Consider the following 19,400-nt stretch of genomic DNA (forward strand, 5'->3'; position numbering starts at 1 on the left):
TCCTAACTGCAGTAGAACAGCAAGATAAAAATACTGTTGGGTCTCACAGCCATCAAGTTGCCATTCCGCAGTTTATTATAGGCCCTTTGAGTTCACAAAAATCATCTTGCATTTTTTTTGGTTGGTCATGGGACTTGAACCCTGGACCTGGGCACTGTCTCTGAGATTTTCAGTTTAGGACTCTCTATCACTTGAGCCATGGTGCCACTTCTTGTTTTCTGGTGGATTGAAGATAAGTGTTTCACAAATTTTTGTGCCCAGGCTGGCTTTGAACCATGATTTTCAGATCTCAGCCTCCTTAATATTGAGGAATACAGGTGTGAGCCCTGGTGCCTGGCTAAGCTTGCAATTTTAAAGATGTGTATGTACTTATACGTGTGTCTATAATATGGTATTGACTCCTTATACTAGATAAACCAATACGTAGATACCTAAGGAAAATAATTGTTAACATATATAATTGTTTTTGTTCTATTTTGGCTCTTACAAAAATATCCAGCTGTAGAACCATCCTACTCAAAGCCAAAGGAGAATTCTGGAGTGCTACAGTTTGAATGTTGGACGTCTTTCAAATACTCGGGTGCTGAAGATGTGGTTTCCAGCCAAAAGAGCTACTGAAGTGGTGGCAATGTCTAGAGTGGGGTCCAGTCAGAGGAGCTAGCTCCCAGTACTGTGCCCTTTTGGAATCTGTCCCATCCTCCATCCTACTCCATTCCTCCCTGTCTCTCTGCTTTCTTACTGCTGTAGGGTGAGTAACCTTTGTAGCCATGTGGGCCCTGCCCTGGCATTCTGCCTCACCACAGCCCTAGAAACAATAGAGCCAAGTGACTATTGACAGAACCATGAGTCTTCCTTGAGAGTTGTTTGCATCAGGAATTTTGAAATTGGTCTGACTTAGTCTGGAGACAAGTGCATTCTAACATGATGAAGAATATACTTGTAAAAGAAGAGATGTTGCTGCTAGAATTAAAAGTCTCTATTGGCAAGAACAAGAGCAACAATTTAAATTCACATTAAGAGATAGTCTCTTTTTTGACTGCCTTACCAACTTCAGGAATTATTATTATGTTTTAATGTGGAAAATATGCAGAACCATAGTACAAGAAAGAAATATCATAAAACAGAGAAGAGAGATGAAACAAAAAGGGGAATTTCTGCCAGGCACCAGTGGCTCATGCCTGTAATCTTAGCTACTCAAGAGGCTGAAATCTGAGGATCACAGTTTGAAGTAAGCTGATGGAAGAAAAGTTCGTAAGACTCTAATCTCAAAAAAATTACTCAGAAAAAGCTGGAAATGGAGCTGTGACTCAAGTGTTTGAGCAGTAGTCTTGAGAACAAAGAGTATCAGGCACAGCTTCCAGACCCTGAGTTCAAGTCCTGGGACAGGCAAAAAAGAAAGAAAGCAAGAAAGGAAGGAAGGAAGGAAGGAAGGAAGAAAGGAAGGAAGGAGAGAGAAGCCTATCTGCCTATCAAGAGTTATGAGAGGAGAGAAATTAAGTGATCTGAAGAAACTCCTCTAAGCAATAAAGCTGAAGGTGATCCAGAGCAAAATATACATCATCATCTATAAAAACATTTAATAGCAAACATAGGCAGAAATAACAAGTAGAAATGAAAATAATAAGAGGCAAGAGAAGTAAATAAGACAAGTAAACAAGGACAGACATGCATGTAAAAATTGTGTGTATGTGTGTGTATAAGTAATCATGTGCATAAAAGTTGTATAACAAAATGTAGTAGGGCTGTTTAAAATAGATTACTTTCTCCCCCATGAAGATGGACTTTATCAAGAAAAAGAAAGAACCAAATGCTGGTGGTTCACTTCTATTCAGGAGGCAGATCTGAGGATCACATTTTTAAACATGACTAAGCCAGACTGGGCTAGGAATGTCTGCGGCTCTTATCTCCAATAAACTACTCAGAAAAAGCTGCAAGTGATCATGTGATTCAAGTAGGAGAGCACTATCATAAAAGAAAAGAAGCTCAGGAAATGGAAATTAAAGCAGAACTGAGGAAATGGAAAAACCTCCCATGCTCTTGGATTGGAAGAATTAACATCGGGAAAATGGCAATCTTGCCAAGGGCTATCTACAAATTCTATGCAATACCCATCAATATCATTCTTTAAAGAAATAGAAGAGGCAATCCAAAATTTCATAGGGAATAGTAAAAGACCCCATATAGCAAAACTAATTCTCAGCAGAAAGAACAACGCAGGAAGAATTTCAATACCAAAGTTTAGACTCTATTACAGAGCTATAGTGACCAAAACAGCTTGGCACTGGGACAACAAAAGGCCAATGAAATAGAACTGAGGACCCAGATATTAACTCACAGACTTTTGGCTACCTAATCTTTGATAAGGGGGCTAAAAAACTAGAATGGAAGAAAGACAGCCTCTTCAACAAGTGGTGCTGGTATAACTGGTTAAGCACCTGCAGAAAATTTAAGTTGGATCCTTCTTCATCACCCTGTACCAGGATTAACTCCAAATGGATAAAAGACCTGGAGGTAAAGGCAGATACACTGAAAACTTTACAAGAAGGAATAAGAAATACACTAGGTCTCCTTGGCACAGGTCGAAACTTTCTTAATAAGGACCCAGAAACACAAGAAATCAGAGAAAGTCTAGATAAGTGGGACTGCATTAAACTGTGGGGCTTCTGTATGGCAAAGGACAAAGCTAGCAAATTAACTAGAATGCCTACAGAATGGGAGAAGATCTTCATTAACCATACAACAGACAAAGGCCTCATATCTAAAATATATCAACAGCTCAAAAAATTGAATCACTCCAAAACTAATCTCCAAAGAAACAACCATCCCATTAAAAGATGGGCCAAAGACTTAAAGAGAGTCTTCTCTGAAGAAGAAATAAGAATGGCCTATAGACACATGAAGAAATGCTCAATATCTCTGGCCATAAAAGAAATGCAAATCAAGACAACTCTAAGATTCCACTTCACTCCAATTGGAATGGCCAGGATCAAGAAAACTAATAACAACAGATGCTGGAAGGGATGTGGCCAGGAGGGATCACTAGTACACTATTGGTGGGAGTGCAAACTCATTCAACCACTATGGAAAGCAGTATGGCAGTCCCTCAAAAGACTAAACATAGAGCTCCCCTAAGACGCAACAATTCCACTACTTGGCATTTACCCAATTGTCCAGAAACAAGGACAGACTAAATCCACTAGCACAATGATGTTCATTTCAGCATTATTTATCATAACAAAGATATGGAACCAACCCAGATGTCCCTCAGTTGATGAGTGGATCAATGAGATGTGGTATTTATGCACAATGGAATTCTATGCTGCTGTCAGAAAGAACAACATCACCCCATTTGTAAGGAAATGGAAAGAATTAGAAAAAATCATATTAAGTGAAGTAAGCCAGACTCAAAGGAACATAGGCTCAATGGTTTCCCTCATTTGTCATAATCAGTAGAAACCTTGGGCTCTCTTAGCAGAGATTTACAATAGGACAAAACCTAGATACAAAGGCTATATAGTATGATTCTAAAAATGAAAGGACCTCCAGGATAAGGAAACAAAAGCCATATAATGAGTGATTGTTGTCCTTAATGTATGATTTTATCTCTCATCTCTTTTGTTGTCCTTTGGTTATCTCGTATTGTTACAGTATTTTACCTTGTTATCTGCTATATTGTATATATGTTTATTTGGTTATTTGAAATAGGGTAGGGAAAGTGGGGAAAAAAGATGAGGGGTGAGTGAGAGGGAGGGAAATGGGGACCAAGAAAGGATTCTTCTAGCAGAGGATCACAATAGCTCAAATGCTATGTACATTTGGCCATATAGAATGAAGATATAGAAACAAGAGGTTTATCTTTATGACTGTTGTTCTTAACATACTATGTGAAGTTATTTCTTTACTCATTCTCTTTTTTTTCCTTTCTCCTTTCAGTTTATCTCATGTTGTTACTATATCTAACTTTGGTACCTGGTATATTGAATATACACATTTGTTTATTTGAAATTAGAAGGAAGGTGAAAAACAAGATGATTGGTGGTGAGAAGGAATTCTGGAGAAAAACATGGGAAGGGGTATCAATGTTCAAGAAGTAATGTGCCTGACGAATGTAACTGTAATTTCTCTATATATCACCCAACAATAAAATACAATCATTAAATAAAAAGAGAGAGCAAGAAGGAATGAAAAGAAAGAAAGAAAGGAAGGAAGCAAGGAAGGAAGCAAGGAAGGAAGGAAGGAAGAGGAGAAAGGGGGAGAATGCAGGGAATAAGGTTCTTGTAACAAGAATAAAAATGTTTTAAGTGCCAAAAAGAAAGAAAGAAAGAAAAAGCCAGAATTAGTGCTCTGTCTTAAGTGGAAGAATATTAGGCTTGAGCAAAAAGAAGCTCAGGGACAGTCCCCAGGCTGAGTTCAAGGCCCAGGACTGGAAAAAAAAGTCACATTGTGTTCCTATGCTGATTCATACATATTCATTGTTTCTATGGATTCATTTTCATAGTCTTCTAGAAAATTGTTAACCTTCATTTCTCTTTAGTAAGTTCTTTGAGGGCCAAACAATGTTTTTATTTTCTTTGTGTCTTGCATTCTGAGCACATGGGATGTACGAAATATTTTATGAAAACTAACTGCCTGTTGAGAGGAAAAAGGTATGAAAGCCAGAAAAGAAAACCTGAGTATTTCACAGAAATGTCTAAAAGACACTAAGAGAACACAAATAATAACATTTTTGTATGATACTTGCTGTAAAAGCTGCCAAGAATAGCTGTGATCAGAAAAGACCCAACATAACACATGGCATTACAATGATCCAGGATTTGAACCAAGAGTTTCATTTGTTTAGTTTAGATTCTGACTTCCAGCTTAAGATATATCACAAGGCCATCATACCTTATACTATTTCTGTTTGTTCTTGTTTTTGTGTTTTGCTGGTCCAGGGGATTGAACTCAGAGGGCCCGGGCTCTGTCCCGGAGCTTGCTTGCTTGCTTGCTTGCTTATTTATTTATTTATTTATTTATTTATTTATTTATTTATTTTTTTTTTTTTTTTTTTTGCTCCACCACTTGAGCCACAGAGCCACGTCTGGCTTTTTTTTGAGTAGTTTATTAAAGATAAGATTCTCATGGAGTTTCTTGCTCAGGCTGGCTGTGAATCAGAACTCTCAGAGCTTAGCCTCCTAACTAACAAAGATTACAGGTGTGAGGCATTGGAGCCAGGCATCTTATGCCCTATTACAATGGGGAAATAAATTAACACCGGGTAAGAAAATCTAGGTTATTTGGGGGGCACTCATTTTCTAATTTTGAAGAAAAGGAGACTAATCTGATAAATAAGTGGTTATGTATAGGAGGTAGTGGCTAGTGGTTCATGTCTGTAATCGTAGCTACTCAAGATGCTGAGATCTGAACTCCAGCCCAGGCAGAAAAACTATGAGACTTTTTTCTTCAATTAACAAGCAAAAAGCTTGAAATGGAGATGTGGCTCAAGTAATAGAACAGCAGACTTAAACCAAAATGCTAAGCAAGAACATAAGGCCGCAAGTTCAAGCCTAAGTACTGGAACAAGAAGAAAATGCAAAATTACAATGTATAAGGATATAATTTTAATCTGATAATAGTAAATAAATTTTGAGGCCATTTATTCCACAGGAAAAACAAATTCTAATTGCAGATAAAAGAATTAAGATACCCTAATTTTAAGATACACTTCACTGAAAGTATGTGAGAATTCAAGCTTCTACAAGTGGTATTAGCTGGTGTATTTATGGATTATCAGTAGTAAAGTGGCTTAGAAATTCAGTCACATGCTGTCAAAATGGTGTTTGCAGTATGTCCCAAACTCTATGAAAAACTTTAAATGGAATCTTTTCTATGTTATTATACTTCCAAACAATTTTTAAGCCAAATATTAAAAAAAATCTCAAAAGTACACAGACTAAGACTTACTTATCTGTCCTGGTATTTACAAAATGTCACACCTTACTGATGCATGGACAGTGCAGAGGAAAGCATCTAAAAGACATCAAATAAATGCCTGCTGTGACTATTTCTCATAAATCTTATCTTGGACTGAACTCATAAAAGCTCTCATGTGTTTCCATTAAGATGGTCTACAAAAGACCTGTGCAAGTGCCTGCTGCTAATTAGAGCATAGATATTTTTAAAGGCTGATGTGGTCAATCAAGTGGGAGGCAGCTGCCAGAACACCTCCATTTCCACAGCACTGAAGCATTTCCTTCCAGGAAGCAGCCTGGCTGAGATGCCAAATTGCCCAGCCCCTCCTCTCAGCCATAATACTCTCAGAAACTCTTCTTTTGCACTTCCTTCTATCCTGAGGAAAGAACAAAAACAAAGCAACAACAAACTAAAATAACAAACAAACAAACAAACCAAACACCTACAATTCCAGATGGTCAGGTTCAGACAAATCCAACTATCGAGTTCCAATCAGCTACAGCTTTTAAATTCAAACATTCATGTTCAATGTGAACCATTCTATGGGTAAAAGAAGTAGTGCACAAAATAATCATATCCAGTTTGAAACTAATTCATGTAATGTTGAACTCCTCTCATTTAAACTGTGCTGTTTTATTAACAGCAGACAATGATTTTTAAATCAAATATTAATAGTTAGGACATGTTATCTGAAGTTTGGAAAGTGATGTTGCAATAAGAATGAATAATAATGCATTTTTGGTGAACAACATTATGAAAACAATCAATATAATGATATTAAAATATAGAATTCAGATGAACATAGGTCAAAAGCTGCTGCAGGGCTTGTTGGCTTTCTAATGCTAACAGGTTCTTAAACTTCCAAGCACAGGATGCCTCATAGGAGAAGCTATTGAGAGTCTGTCTCTCCCATTGAATGCTTAATGAAATTTCAATAAATGTCACTTATCGCTGCTGGGACTATTATTCTGAATTCCTGGTGTTTTTTTTTTAAAGATTAATACTAGCAAGAATGGAAAGAGCAAACAGGAAATTTCTTTCTTCACAGTTGCTGTGATTCATCTCCTCCTGTCATACACCTGGTAATTTCTCACATTTACATGTCTGCATCTGAAGACATTTAATTTTGCATCACTAACTAGATATTTCCCAAGCTTCTCTCCCACTCTACCAAAAGCTCCACCTATCATATGTCTCTTTTGTCTGAAGCTTTACTCTCTGTTTAAGTTACTTTTACAGAATAGCTATTAATAAACCATGCCTTGTTCTTTATTGAAATCACTGTCATCATCATCAGCATAGTGAACACTTTGAGGGCACCTATTAAATGTCAAGTACAATGTCATGCATTTTTCTTGTATGTACTCATTTTAGTTTTTAATATATGCTTCAGATCTATCTCTGGGTGTGTGAGTAGGGGAGGGAGAGGTAGGGTTTCAAGAGTTTCAACTTCAGCCTCTCCTCGGCAGGAGCTCTATCATTTATTTCAGCCATGTTCAAAGCCTTAACCATATTTTTGCTTCCGTTTTGTTTTAAATCATTCTCATGAGTACTCATTTCTTGATTTCTTAAAAGATTTTAGCTAGACTATTCTTTTATAAGCATGAGGTCTTTCATGAAACAATCTGTATTCTTAGCTAAAACTACCCTTGACAACAGTTTTTAAAATTCATTGAACATGTGCATATCTACTTATTTTTCAAAGTTTCACTGAAAGTAGACAAAATATACATGAAACATTTTATCAAAATAACTGCACCTCAATTTTATTTAGCTCTATATAATCATACTGTTTTCCACAATCTTTATTACTATAACTTGAGACTGTTACCTATTTAGTTAAGATAGCCCAAACAAAACCTGTTAAAATAAATGTTATTTCTATAAGCAGAAGACACAATGTTTTGTTGTTCTTCTATATGGGTACAAGCACAACACTGAAAATGCACAAATGACTTCAGATAAGAAGAAATATAAATAACTCAGAAAATATGAACTGCCATAAGTATAGCATAGAGTTTCTGACTCTCGTGCAAATCATAACTTCAAAAGCTGTCTAATCCTATATTTTGCAAATGAACAAACAGGTTACACAGGTCCATCAGGATGATAACTCTTTGTAACACAACTAAAACTAGACAAGATCTTCTGACTTTTAGGTTGTAGCTTTTTCACTTATGTGAAATAGAAAATCTCATCTCCAAACTCCAACTGATGTACTGGATAAAAAAAATTATAGCAAACCTAAATACTTTTCTTTTACAAATGCTTCCAAATTAAAGACAATGTTAATGTTAATCCTTAATGAAACAATGTAACAATTTAACACTTTATGGGGTAAAGCAGATTTTGTGGGACTTAATGCATATTTAGTGCATTAGTATACTTTTAGAAGCACAAAGGCAATTTCCATAGGTGATTTCTTTATGTCTCTACAAACTGAGCCAAACACTTTGGAAACAGAAGTTTGCTAATATTTTAGGACTCAGGAAAATAATTTCAAGAAACCTTTGATAATCTTACTTGGTTATCATTGTAGATAAGGTATAGGCTTTGAATATGTTAACTTTAGTTTTCATTTTTTTAATCTTCACCCTTTCAAAAAACACTGGAAGTAATTATACTGATATATGGATTTAAGCTGAAATATGAAATCTAAGGATATAGTCATGAGAAAATCATCCTAGAGAGGACCAGAGAGGATGCAACTTTGTTAGTGTCACAGAAATCAGTGTGACTGGAGTTTGGAGATGGTGAAAAGGCAGGAGATTTCAGATTCAAGTCACTGAGGTTTTGAAAGCTCTAAGAGTCCAATTGAAAGTGGATGAAGGGTTGGAAGTAGTTGAAGAATTACTACCTACAGAAAAGGCTGAGGTTTGGATGAATGAGGTACAGCGAGACAGAAAGCAACTGAACAGTTTGTGCCAATGAAGAAGACATGGCAATGATGTGGACTTGGCTCCACATAGAAAAGAAACATGGATGTATGAATGGGTATGAGATATGTCTATAAAATATGATTATGGGACAATGATTAAACACAGAAGATGAAAAAACAATTTTTGCAAGAAAAACAGCAGCCTGAAATAAAGACCTAAATCTAATGTTACCACTTAATTAAAGCTAAAAGTGAGGCTTTCATCCTGAATTAAAAAAAAATCAAACAGAAACTAAATGAACTGCATTTATATGGTATTAGTGATCTGACTTGGTAATGCCTTTTTTCCCCCTAGCTGATTCAAAGGATGGTGAAGGTGAAAGCAACTTGAATTCCCTCAAGTGTGGCGTGTAGCTGCACAGCATCCAATTAAGCACTGATGCCTTTGCCTGGGAAAGCTATATATACGCAAATCAAGTCAGAAAGAGACATGTTAGGAATTAATAATTGTGGCAAAATCCTAGTAAAAAGGAACTTCATCATTACATATGTTTGATAAGTCAGAATGCTGATAGATCACATTGACATGAAAAGAAATCATAACTGACAGAGTCCACTTGGAACTTGGTATTTATTTTTACCAATGACCACACAATTACGCAGTACAACTATAATTTCATTTCACATTGGAAGGTTCAGCTGTACAAAAACAACTCTTTATAAGACTAAATATATCTTATCAAGCATTTCACAGTAAGTAAACCAGCAATAGTCTCAGTAGTGAGAAGGATCTATAGCTATAGTCTTTAAATCTCCAAGAAAGGTAAGGTATTTGCATAAATAATTATTATGTAAAATATAATGTAGTATTATTTGACTATGAGCTTCTACAGATAATACACTATGCATTATTTACTTTTATACTAGTTCCTAGTAGTACTATAACAAATGTAAGCAATCTCTATATTCTCAGTCTGCAGGAATTCAATGTTAGATGTACATGCATGTAGTAAACACATGCTCATTTGGAATGACTTACCTACTAAGGTAAGGACATGAAGGTAAGGCCACCTATGAAGACAGAATGCAAGATGACAAGGACAAGGAGGTAAGATGTGCTACCTAAAAACTAAAAATAGAGGGCAAAGTGATGAGGACAATTGAAACACTGGATAATGGAACCTGCCTAAACACATCTCCATTGTTTGAAAACTCATTGATTAAAGGGTAGACTCCTACACTTGTCTTTGCACAAGCACATTTTCAAAACAATATTGAAATTATTTTAGATATGATCCATCACAGTATCTCTAATTTACCATACAGAATTGAACACTTTGATGCATGCAAATTCTCTAGCATGCTAAATCCATAGCTTAAGGGCTTTTAACCACTTGGCAAAAAGAACATGACAGACATGTTTCTGTCATACTTCCTGATAAAGCTTCCCATCAAAATCTGTATTCTAGAGATTCCTCATGACAACACAATTATGAAATATGGAACCAATGGGAAGAAAGAACACTGGAGAAAGACTGATTGGGGTGCATATGAGGGCATGATTATGCTTTGTTTATTCAGAGAGGAAAAGTCAGTCATGGAAGAAAGAGGGAAAGCAAAGCATGGATTCTAAATTTCAGCTTCTGGCTAGGTGCTAGTGGCTCATCCTTAGTCCTGGAGGAGGATCTTGTTTTGAAGACAGCCTTAACAAAAAAGTCTGAGAGTTTCCATCTTCTAAATAACCAGGAAAAAAAAAGCCAGATTAGAGGTGTGGTTTAAGCAATAGAGCATTAGTTATGAGTTGATAGTGTCTATCATCAGACACACACAAAAAGGGAAAAAAAACTGCCTCAACTCTTGGGTAAATTGTAAATAAATTTGGTTTTTACTTTCTACTTTTGCAAAGTGTACATTATAATATTCTCCATATAACTTTTATATAGTAAGTCAATAATGGAAATGTATTCTCTACATTTACAACTCTTAACCCTGTGTAAGAAATCCACTAGTTGTTTTCACATGCAATTTAGCATGTCCATGCTTCTATTGCCTGATATTTCCACTTCCTATATACTATACATTTTATTTGTCAAAATGTTTTTGCAGGAGAAAAATAATACATTCCTTTGGGGGCCATGTTTCATCACAAGCTCCTTGTTAGTCATAAGAAGTGCCAAGAACCTTGAAGGGACAGGGGAAAAAAATCACACCTCTCCAGTTTCTTTGTAGCTCTCCGTTGACAGAGCAAGCACAAACTCATTAGCTTTAGAGCCATAGGGATTCCACAGCCACAAGGAACCTGCTGCTTCGATCCCAAGGGAAGTACAAGTTATGACCTTACTTGATCATTGGTGAATAAGCAAGTCAAGAAGTTCAAGGAAAAAGCCCTCCCACTCTTAATTTGTTGATTTATATTTTGAAGCTGTTAATATTATGTTTTTAGCTTAGACTAACAAAGAATTTTCTACTATATAGCTGTTAATATTATGTTTTTTAGCTTAGACTAGCAAAGAATTTTCTACTATATAGCTGTGGTACATTAAGAACAACAATTACAAAGATAAACCCATTGTTTCCATAACATGGAGTTCATTTCACTTAGCTTCATCCTATATAGACATAAATTATTATAAAACATATTTTTAAAATATGTATTTTAAGGGCTGGAAGCATAGCCTAGTGGTAGAGTGCTTGCCTTAGCATGCACAAAGCTGGGTTCGATTCCTCAGTACCACATACACAGAAAAGGCTGAAGTGGCATTGTGGCTCAAATAGCAGAGATTAGCCTTAAGCAAAAAAAAAAAAAATACTCAAGGACAGTGCCCAGGCCCTGAGTTCAAGCCTCAAGACTGACAAAAAATTTTTTAAGCCTCACATATTTTATTAACATATTTTTAAGCTGAATTTGTTACTTTGTCCATTTTTTCCTATTATTTTAAAACTCATATAAAGATTCTACCATGTATTCCACAAGTACACATTTGCCCATTAGTAGTTTTAATATTTATCTGCATAATCCCTCTAAAATATGTTTTGTCAGAAGTCCCAATTTCTTTTCAAATTTGCAATACTACAACTATTTAAAATATTTTTCTTTCCCATTATTCAATAATGCTTATTTTCTTATTTTAGACACTTCTATATGACATATTGGGATTTTTCTTTGCTAGGAAAATAAAGGTAGGAACAGGCCTTAATTATGATTTTTATTGTTCCATTTCTCTTTTTACTGTAACTTGACACTTAGAGTGCTTTTTTGAAGTTTGTAACTTCTTTCTAAACCTATCCTTATATTTGCATTACCAAAAAAAAGTTGGTAGGGAGTGGGTCAGTTGTGTGGCTTGAACTCAGGCATGGGGTCATCCCTGAGCTCTTTTGCTCAAGGCTAGCAGTCTACCACTTTAAGTCACAGCACCACTTCCAATTTCTGGTATTTGGGGGTTTAATTGCAGGTAAGAGTCTCATGGACTTTCCTACCCACGCCAGCTTAGAACCAAGATCCTCAGATCTTAGCCTCCTCAGTTGGCATGAGCTTCTGGCATCCAGCTTCAAATACATATTACCATTCTTAAAGAAAAATGTAGTTGAGAGTTTTATTGAGATTGTACTGCCATCATACAAATCATAATTAATTACAAATTAATTATACACTAATCTGAAAACATTAGTAGACATATATATTTATATGCAGAAATATAATTGGGGTCCTTAATAAATAAGTTCTCTTTTCTAACTAAAATAAGTAATATTTTAAAGATTTGTCTAATAATATAATATTTAAAAGAAGAATGACATAATGGGAAAAATAATGACCATAGTAGGGAATGCATATACATACATACATACATACATACATACATACATACATACATACATACATACATTCGTACGTACGTACATACGTACATTCGTACATACATGTGTATGCGTGTATGTGGGCTCAGGTCCTTTGTGATTCTGGGCTAGATTCCTAGGCTCTTTGAACTCAGCTATCATCCAGGTGTATCTGATAGTTGTCTGATCATAACCTTTAATCTAATGTATGGACCAGTTCTTTCATGTCTATCTATCATTTGCTCCACTTGAGCTTTGTAGATGATACCAGCATTCATGCCAAAACAATACTGATCTAACTTTTATAAAAAAAAAATACAAGCTTATTTGGTTATTTGAAATTGGATAAGGAAGGGGGGAAAATCAAGATAAGCGGGGGGAGGGTGGGATGGAAATGGGGACCATGTCATAAGAAAGGGTATCAATGTTTGTGAAGTTATGCACCTTTTATCTAGTGAATATAATGTAACCCTTCTATTAATCACAATGAAAAAATTTTAAAAAGAAAAAAAATGCATGACAGACAATAAACCTTAACAAATACAAGCTTTTTTCTGTTGTCTAGGTATGTATAATTACATTTGTTGATTACCTACTTCACAGAAGAACTTTGTCCATAAATATTGTAAATTTTCTGCTATAACAGCTGTAATTGCTTTTTCCTCCCTGGTTCTAGAGCTTGAACTCAGTGTCTGGGCCCTGTGCCTGAGTATTTTTGTTTCAAATCTAGCACTGTTCCACTTGAGCCACCTAGCTTTTTGGTGATTAATTGGAGATAAGTCTGATGGACTTTCTTTCCCTTCAATGTTCCTCAGATCCTAAATAGGATTTCAAGCATGAGCTGCTAATGTCCAGCTGTGATAGCTCTTTCACTTACATTGCCCAATTATCAGTGATTGTGCAAATTAAGGAATTGATTTTAGTTTATACCATAATAGTTACTGAATTCCTTGTTACCTCTTTCAACTTTTTTTTTTTTGCCAGTCTTGGGGCTTGAAGTCAGTGTCCTTGGACACTTTTTGCTTAAGGACTAGTGTGTTGCCACTTGAACCAAGCTACACTTCTGGCTTTTTCTATGTATGTGGTACAGAGGAATCAAACCCAGAAATTCATACATGCTACCACTAGGCTATGCTCCAAGCCTTCAAACTATTTTAATCATTTGTTGTGGGGAGGTTGTCACACTTCTAAAATTAAATTTGGTATAATAGACTAAAATGTTAATAGACATCAGATAACTTCAGGTGAAAGATTCTCATGATACTGTTACATGTCAAAATCTTATTTTGCAAACATAAATTGAAAAAGATATTTCAAATCAGCTTTTGCTGCCCTATAGACTGTATTACTGTAAACATTTTCCCATCCTGAAGTCACCTTGCCTAACAGGAAGGCCTACAATGTAACAGAAAAAAAGTATCCAAAGGCAAAGCAGAGTTTTATTCCCTTGATGAGCTTTAAATATGATCTAGGAGGAAGAGAGAATGAAGACCCTTAGGAGAGTTTTGCTACTCTGTTGTCTACATTTCTTTTGAGTGCTGGCTGCCTAGAGCTTTTCCCCCTCTCAGTTATTGTATCAATTAAGGGACATAGATAGAACGATAAGTAGACAGACAGATAGATAGATAGATAGATAGATAGATAGATAGATAGATAGATAGATAGATAGATAGATATTAGGTAGGTAGAAAGATCCTACAGTTATTGAAGAATAAGAATCCACTGAGATGTCTCAACAATAGTTCACTTTTTACTATTTGGTCAATTAGAAAAATGTAAAAAGCACAGTGCAAAGCAAAACAAACAATCTGAAACATATGTCATAATAAAGATAAAAATGAAATTTCCCAGGAGCGTCGACACCCTTCCTGGGAGGGACCAGGGTCTCAGGTGCAGTACTCACGGGTGAAATGGTTCGAAGTGGATGGATTGACGCTGTCTCCACTGTCAGCACTTTCACTGCTGGAAACTTCATCATCTGATTCCCGCACAGATGAGCAAGGCGAGGAGCCATCCACTTCTTCAAACTTCCTCTTTAAAATTCCACTCATAGCTGCGGTGCTTTCTCATGTACCTGCAACAGAAATAGGAGGAAGAGAGCACTGAAATATTTGACCACTGATTACATACCCAGCCTCCAGTGTCATTTTTATGTATTTTCTTTATATATATATATATATATATATATATATATATATATGAGCCGAGCTGTAGTTTTCCCTTGAAAGCAATAGCTGATTTTTATCTTTAAATTTTAAAAAATGAAATAAATATTTCACCATTTGGTTATTTTAAAACATTTCTATGTTTTTTTAAAAGACAGAGACTTTTTCATTTAATGTACTGTCACAATTTTTGTTTCATGGCAAATTGAGAAAACCCACTTGAGTCCGTGAAATACTATAGACAAAATAATTACCCATGTCTCTGGAAGTCTAAAATGAAGACTACATGATTCAAAATTTGTCGGGAAGAAACACTAAAATAAATGGGTAAAATCCTTGATGTTCAAGTTCTAACATTCAAGAAACTCAATCAGCTGAATATAATGAAGCATTTGAAATTTGCTCAGAATTGTAGGGTGTTTCCATTTTAACAAAGTGAAATTTGTCTCCATGCTACCAAGTTGCTGAAGCTGTTGTTAATTTTCTAGAAATTTTCTTAGGGTATTTTTGTGGGAGAAGGGATTAAGAGAGTAGGGAAGGCAGATAGAGGAGAATTGCATTCCTCTGTTTCATTTTGTTTTCCCCTGGGAGTGAACTAGAAGCTACTGTTTTTTCCACATGTCCATCTTTACCTTGACATACTCAGATTAAAAAAAAAACTCCCCCATATGAGTGTATTTCAGGAAACAAGCTATATATAAATTAGCTTGGATTTTATGTAGATGACCTTACATTGTAAAATTAGGTTAACTTAGCTGAAAGTAGTACTAAGTTGATTTCATGTATTCCATCTACCTCATCTCTATCAGCTGATTTTTTTTTGCCATTACTAGGCTTGAACTTTCTCAAGGCTAGAGCTCTACCACTTGAGCTCCAGCATCATTTCCAGCTTTTTTCTATGTATGTGGTACCAAGGAATCAAACCCAGGTCTTCGTGCATGCTAGGCAAGCACTCTATCACTATGCCAACCTCCTGGCCCCTATATCAGCTGTTTTTCACTCTTATCTGAGTTTCTGAAGTCACCCTCTCCTCTCACTACAGGGTACAGCTGTCAGTTCTGTAGATCAAGAGGAAGCAAATCCCTTAAAACTATTCCCAAATCTGTGGAGTTAAATTATCTCAGTATTGCTCTCAGAAATCTCTAAAACCAGCCCTTCTCTGTGCAGATCACAGAGCAAGCAGTCTGCTCAAATCCCCTGATCTGGACCAACTCTCTGAGGTCTGATTCAATAGTTTTCAAAGTGTGAAACGTGCATCAGTAGCTGCAATATCACCTGGGAGACAGATGGTTAGAAATGAAAATCCTCAGTTCCCACACCAGATCTACCTAACCAGGAAACAGGCCCTAGTACTTCATGCTTTATGAAGCACCAAATCAGCTGATTTCACTATACATTCAAATTTGAGAGCTACCTGTCTGTGCTCTAGAATGGCCTTGATTTTCCTCTCATGACCCACACACCATTTCTAGGGAAGCACATACCTGTACTTCAGGTATGTACTTCAATTCCTGATCCCAAATCTCTACTTTGGCTATCCCTGATGTAAAGACTAATAGAAGTACATGTAGTAGTAGAGTAACCATTAGTATTTCTTCTTCATTTCAATTTATTCATTCATGTAAGAATGTGCTGAGTAACTGGTATGCATATGCTTATAGGAGACAGAATGAGTTAGAACAAGTTACCTGCTCTCAAAGAACAAATGTTTATCTTGCTGGGCTCATTGAAATAAAAGAGACTCAAATGCATGTTCTACATCCTTTGCTTTTATTAATCCATGGCTTTGGTCTAGTTGCTATGTTAACAATTTTAAGTGTCTTAAAATTCTTTTTAATAGTACTGGAGATTGAGCTCAGGTTTGCTAGGCAAGGAACTCTGTCACTTGAGCCATGTTCCCAATGCTATTTGCTTCAGTTGCTATTGGCTAGAGTCTCAGATATATGTACAGGTCAGTTTGTATCATTATCTGTGCATTGATACCTCCTGCCCTCGCTGGAGAGGAGCTGCAGTGAAACCATTCCAAATGGAGTTTCTCGAACTTTATGCCCCAACTAGCCTTGAAGAGTAGTCTTCCCTACCTCTACCTTCCAAGTAGTGTGAGCCACTGTATCAGTCTCATTGTCAACATCTCTGAGGAAAAAAAATCACATTTAAATCTGATTTTACCACTATTCAGATTCAGATATTATTTTCTTCACTGACAAGAGTGTGAAATGCATAAAATGTTCATGCATATCTAGGCAGAGTGAGGAGGGGCAAACATATTTTAAGGAAAGTCTTGAAATAAAAGTAGGATAGGATATAAAATTTAAAATGATTCACTTCAAACAAGATGCAAAGTAATTTAAGCAGGAGTAATGAAAGATGGAAACCTATGTTTAAAATTATACTAGTAATATAGTAAGATACTGAAATGGGAATAGCTAAAAACCCTTAGCCTTCCTAAGGTCCCCTCCCTTCCCTTCAAGGTACTTAGGAAAAGCAGACTACTCAAGAAGCAAGATACTAGGCCAGGAGTTTGTCCTGGAGGTAGAGTGCTTGCCTAGCATGCACCAGGACCCTGGTCCAATTCCTTGATACCATATACATAGAAAAAGCTGGAAGTGGTGCAGTGAATCCAGTAGTAGAGCTCTAGCCTTGAGAAAGCCTAAGGATACTGCTCAGGCCCTGAGTTCAAGTCCAGGACTGGCAAAAATAAAGAAGTAAGACATCCAATTAGCTACAAAGAGCCATGTCATGCTGCTAAAGCATATTTGCTACTCTTTCCCCCTTTTCTCATTCTCAAGGATGAGAGTCAAAAATTTTGGAGAGATAATATGACAATCAAAGTCCCCCCAATAACCTGTTTTGTTAGTGCATGTGGGGCAGGCCAGCATTGTAGCAAAGGATTTGAAAACTGGATGCAGTTCCTGCCTTGATTTGTAGAACTAAGGAGGCTGAGCTAGTCCCAGAAGAAAGGAAGTGGTTGGAAGACTGTCTAAACTAAAAATTACTCCTTCAAATTACTACAGGAAAATATTACCTTTCCAGATATCCATGGAACTGATTTAGAACCAATTTGAATGTGTAGCGATGAAACAGAACATTTGTCTAACCTCGCTGCTTTTTTCAAACCACTGGATGAGTGAAACATAATGTCTCAACAAAATAAGAAGGTTGAAAAACCCCAGTGATGGCTGTGTATAACCTACAACCTTCTTATCTGCGGTGCAGTGAAGGAACATGTGATTTTTACCTACATCATTTAACTCATCTTACTAGGGGAAAAAGGAACACAAGATTTAGAGGCAAGGCTCTGTTAAGAAAAGTGTTGTCTGACTGGTTTGTTTATATCCTGTGTTGCTTCTCTCAGAATATCAATACAACAGCCTGTGGATGGAGTTAAGAGTCTCATGAATTATTTTTTTGCCAGCTTCCAGGGATTAAACTCAGGGCCTGATCACTGTTCTTGGGCTTAGAACTCTACCACTTGACCCACATCACCACTTTAGGCTTTTTCTACATATGTAGTACCAAGGAATTGAACCTGGGTCTTCGTGCCTGCTGGGCAAGCACTCTACCACTAGGCCAAACTGCTGGCACATTTTTTTTTTACTGTTACTTTGGCAGGACCAGATTTTGCAAGTGAAAAGTACACTATATTCTGCTGAGTGTGAGTTCCAACTAAGAGAAAATAAATAACATTTGAGAGACAATTATATCAAAATTACTTTTTGGTATTTTATGAAATTCAAACTTAAATGATTGCATTTTTTTGACAACCCTCATTGATTTTGGTGAGGAAGTAACTAAATATTTAAACAGCAGATATCTACATAATAAAAAAACAGATATGGACTGGAACCCTGTACATGAATGATTCACTGCTATCTTTTATCAACAGATGAAATCCAGCGTATAAAATATGTCAATCGTAAAGGTTGAACAGTGGATGGTTAAGGACTGGCGTGCCTATCACTGATGATATTTGCTTTAAGGGAAGCACTTCTGGCTAGGCAAGAATTTGCCTGTATGACAATGAGGCTAATAAATATTGTTCTAGTCTGGTAATGGGGAAGTCTCTGTAGTGACATGCAATCTCTGTCCTAGGCCTAGTTCACCGAGTTCACAGTTTATTGGTCATTATTTCATATAGCTCTTTACATGACTTAGGAAATAGCCTCTCAGGAACAACAGGAATCAGAGTCTGATCTTTGCATTGCTAACTTAGTACTTAAGCAAAGTGAGGTGATCTTTAACTGCAAATATTAGTCACAAAATGATTCTTTTGTGTGGTGATTCAAAATGGAGGAAGGGGCTAATTAGACAACGTGTATTACAATGATCCATACAAAGGATAATTTTTTTTTCTTCCATGATTCCTTAAAAAAAATAAAGGTGCCGGGCACAGCGGCCCATGCCTGTAACCGTAGCTACTCAGGAGGCTGAGATCTGAGGATCTAGGTTGAAAGCCAGCCCCGGTACAAAAGGGCCTGAGACTCTTGTCTCCAATTAACCTCTTGAAAATGGGAAGTGGGGCTTGGTTCAAGGGTATGGTGGTATCCTTGAGTTGAAGAGCTCAGGGACAA

General features: G+C 36.4%; 1 protein-coding gene across 1 annotated transcript in view; it reads right to left on the reverse strand.

Annotated features, from left to right (window-relative positions):
- Window positions 1-19,400, reverse strand: part of Csrnp3 (cysteine and serine rich nuclear protein 3) — a 100,108-nt gene that overhangs the window by 64,783 nt on the left and 15,925 nt on the right. Inside the window, exon 2 of the mRNA XM_090342718.1 lies at window positions 14,568-14,738. Coding sequence (XP_090198844.1) covers window positions 14,568-14,715 — 148 coding nt within the window. The 5' untranslated portion in view covers window positions 14,716-14,738. The remainder of the gene's footprint in view (window positions 1-14,567; window positions 14,739-19,400) is intronic.

This window comes from Megascapheus bottae, chromosome 12 (genome assembly GCF_031878675.1).
Source record: "Megascapheus bottae isolate mThoBot1 chromosome 12, mThoBot2.hap1, whole genome shotgun sequence".
In the NCBI taxonomy this organism is placed as follows: domain Eukaryota; kingdom Metazoa; phylum Chordata; class Mammalia; order Rodentia; family Geomyidae; genus Megascapheus; species Megascapheus bottae.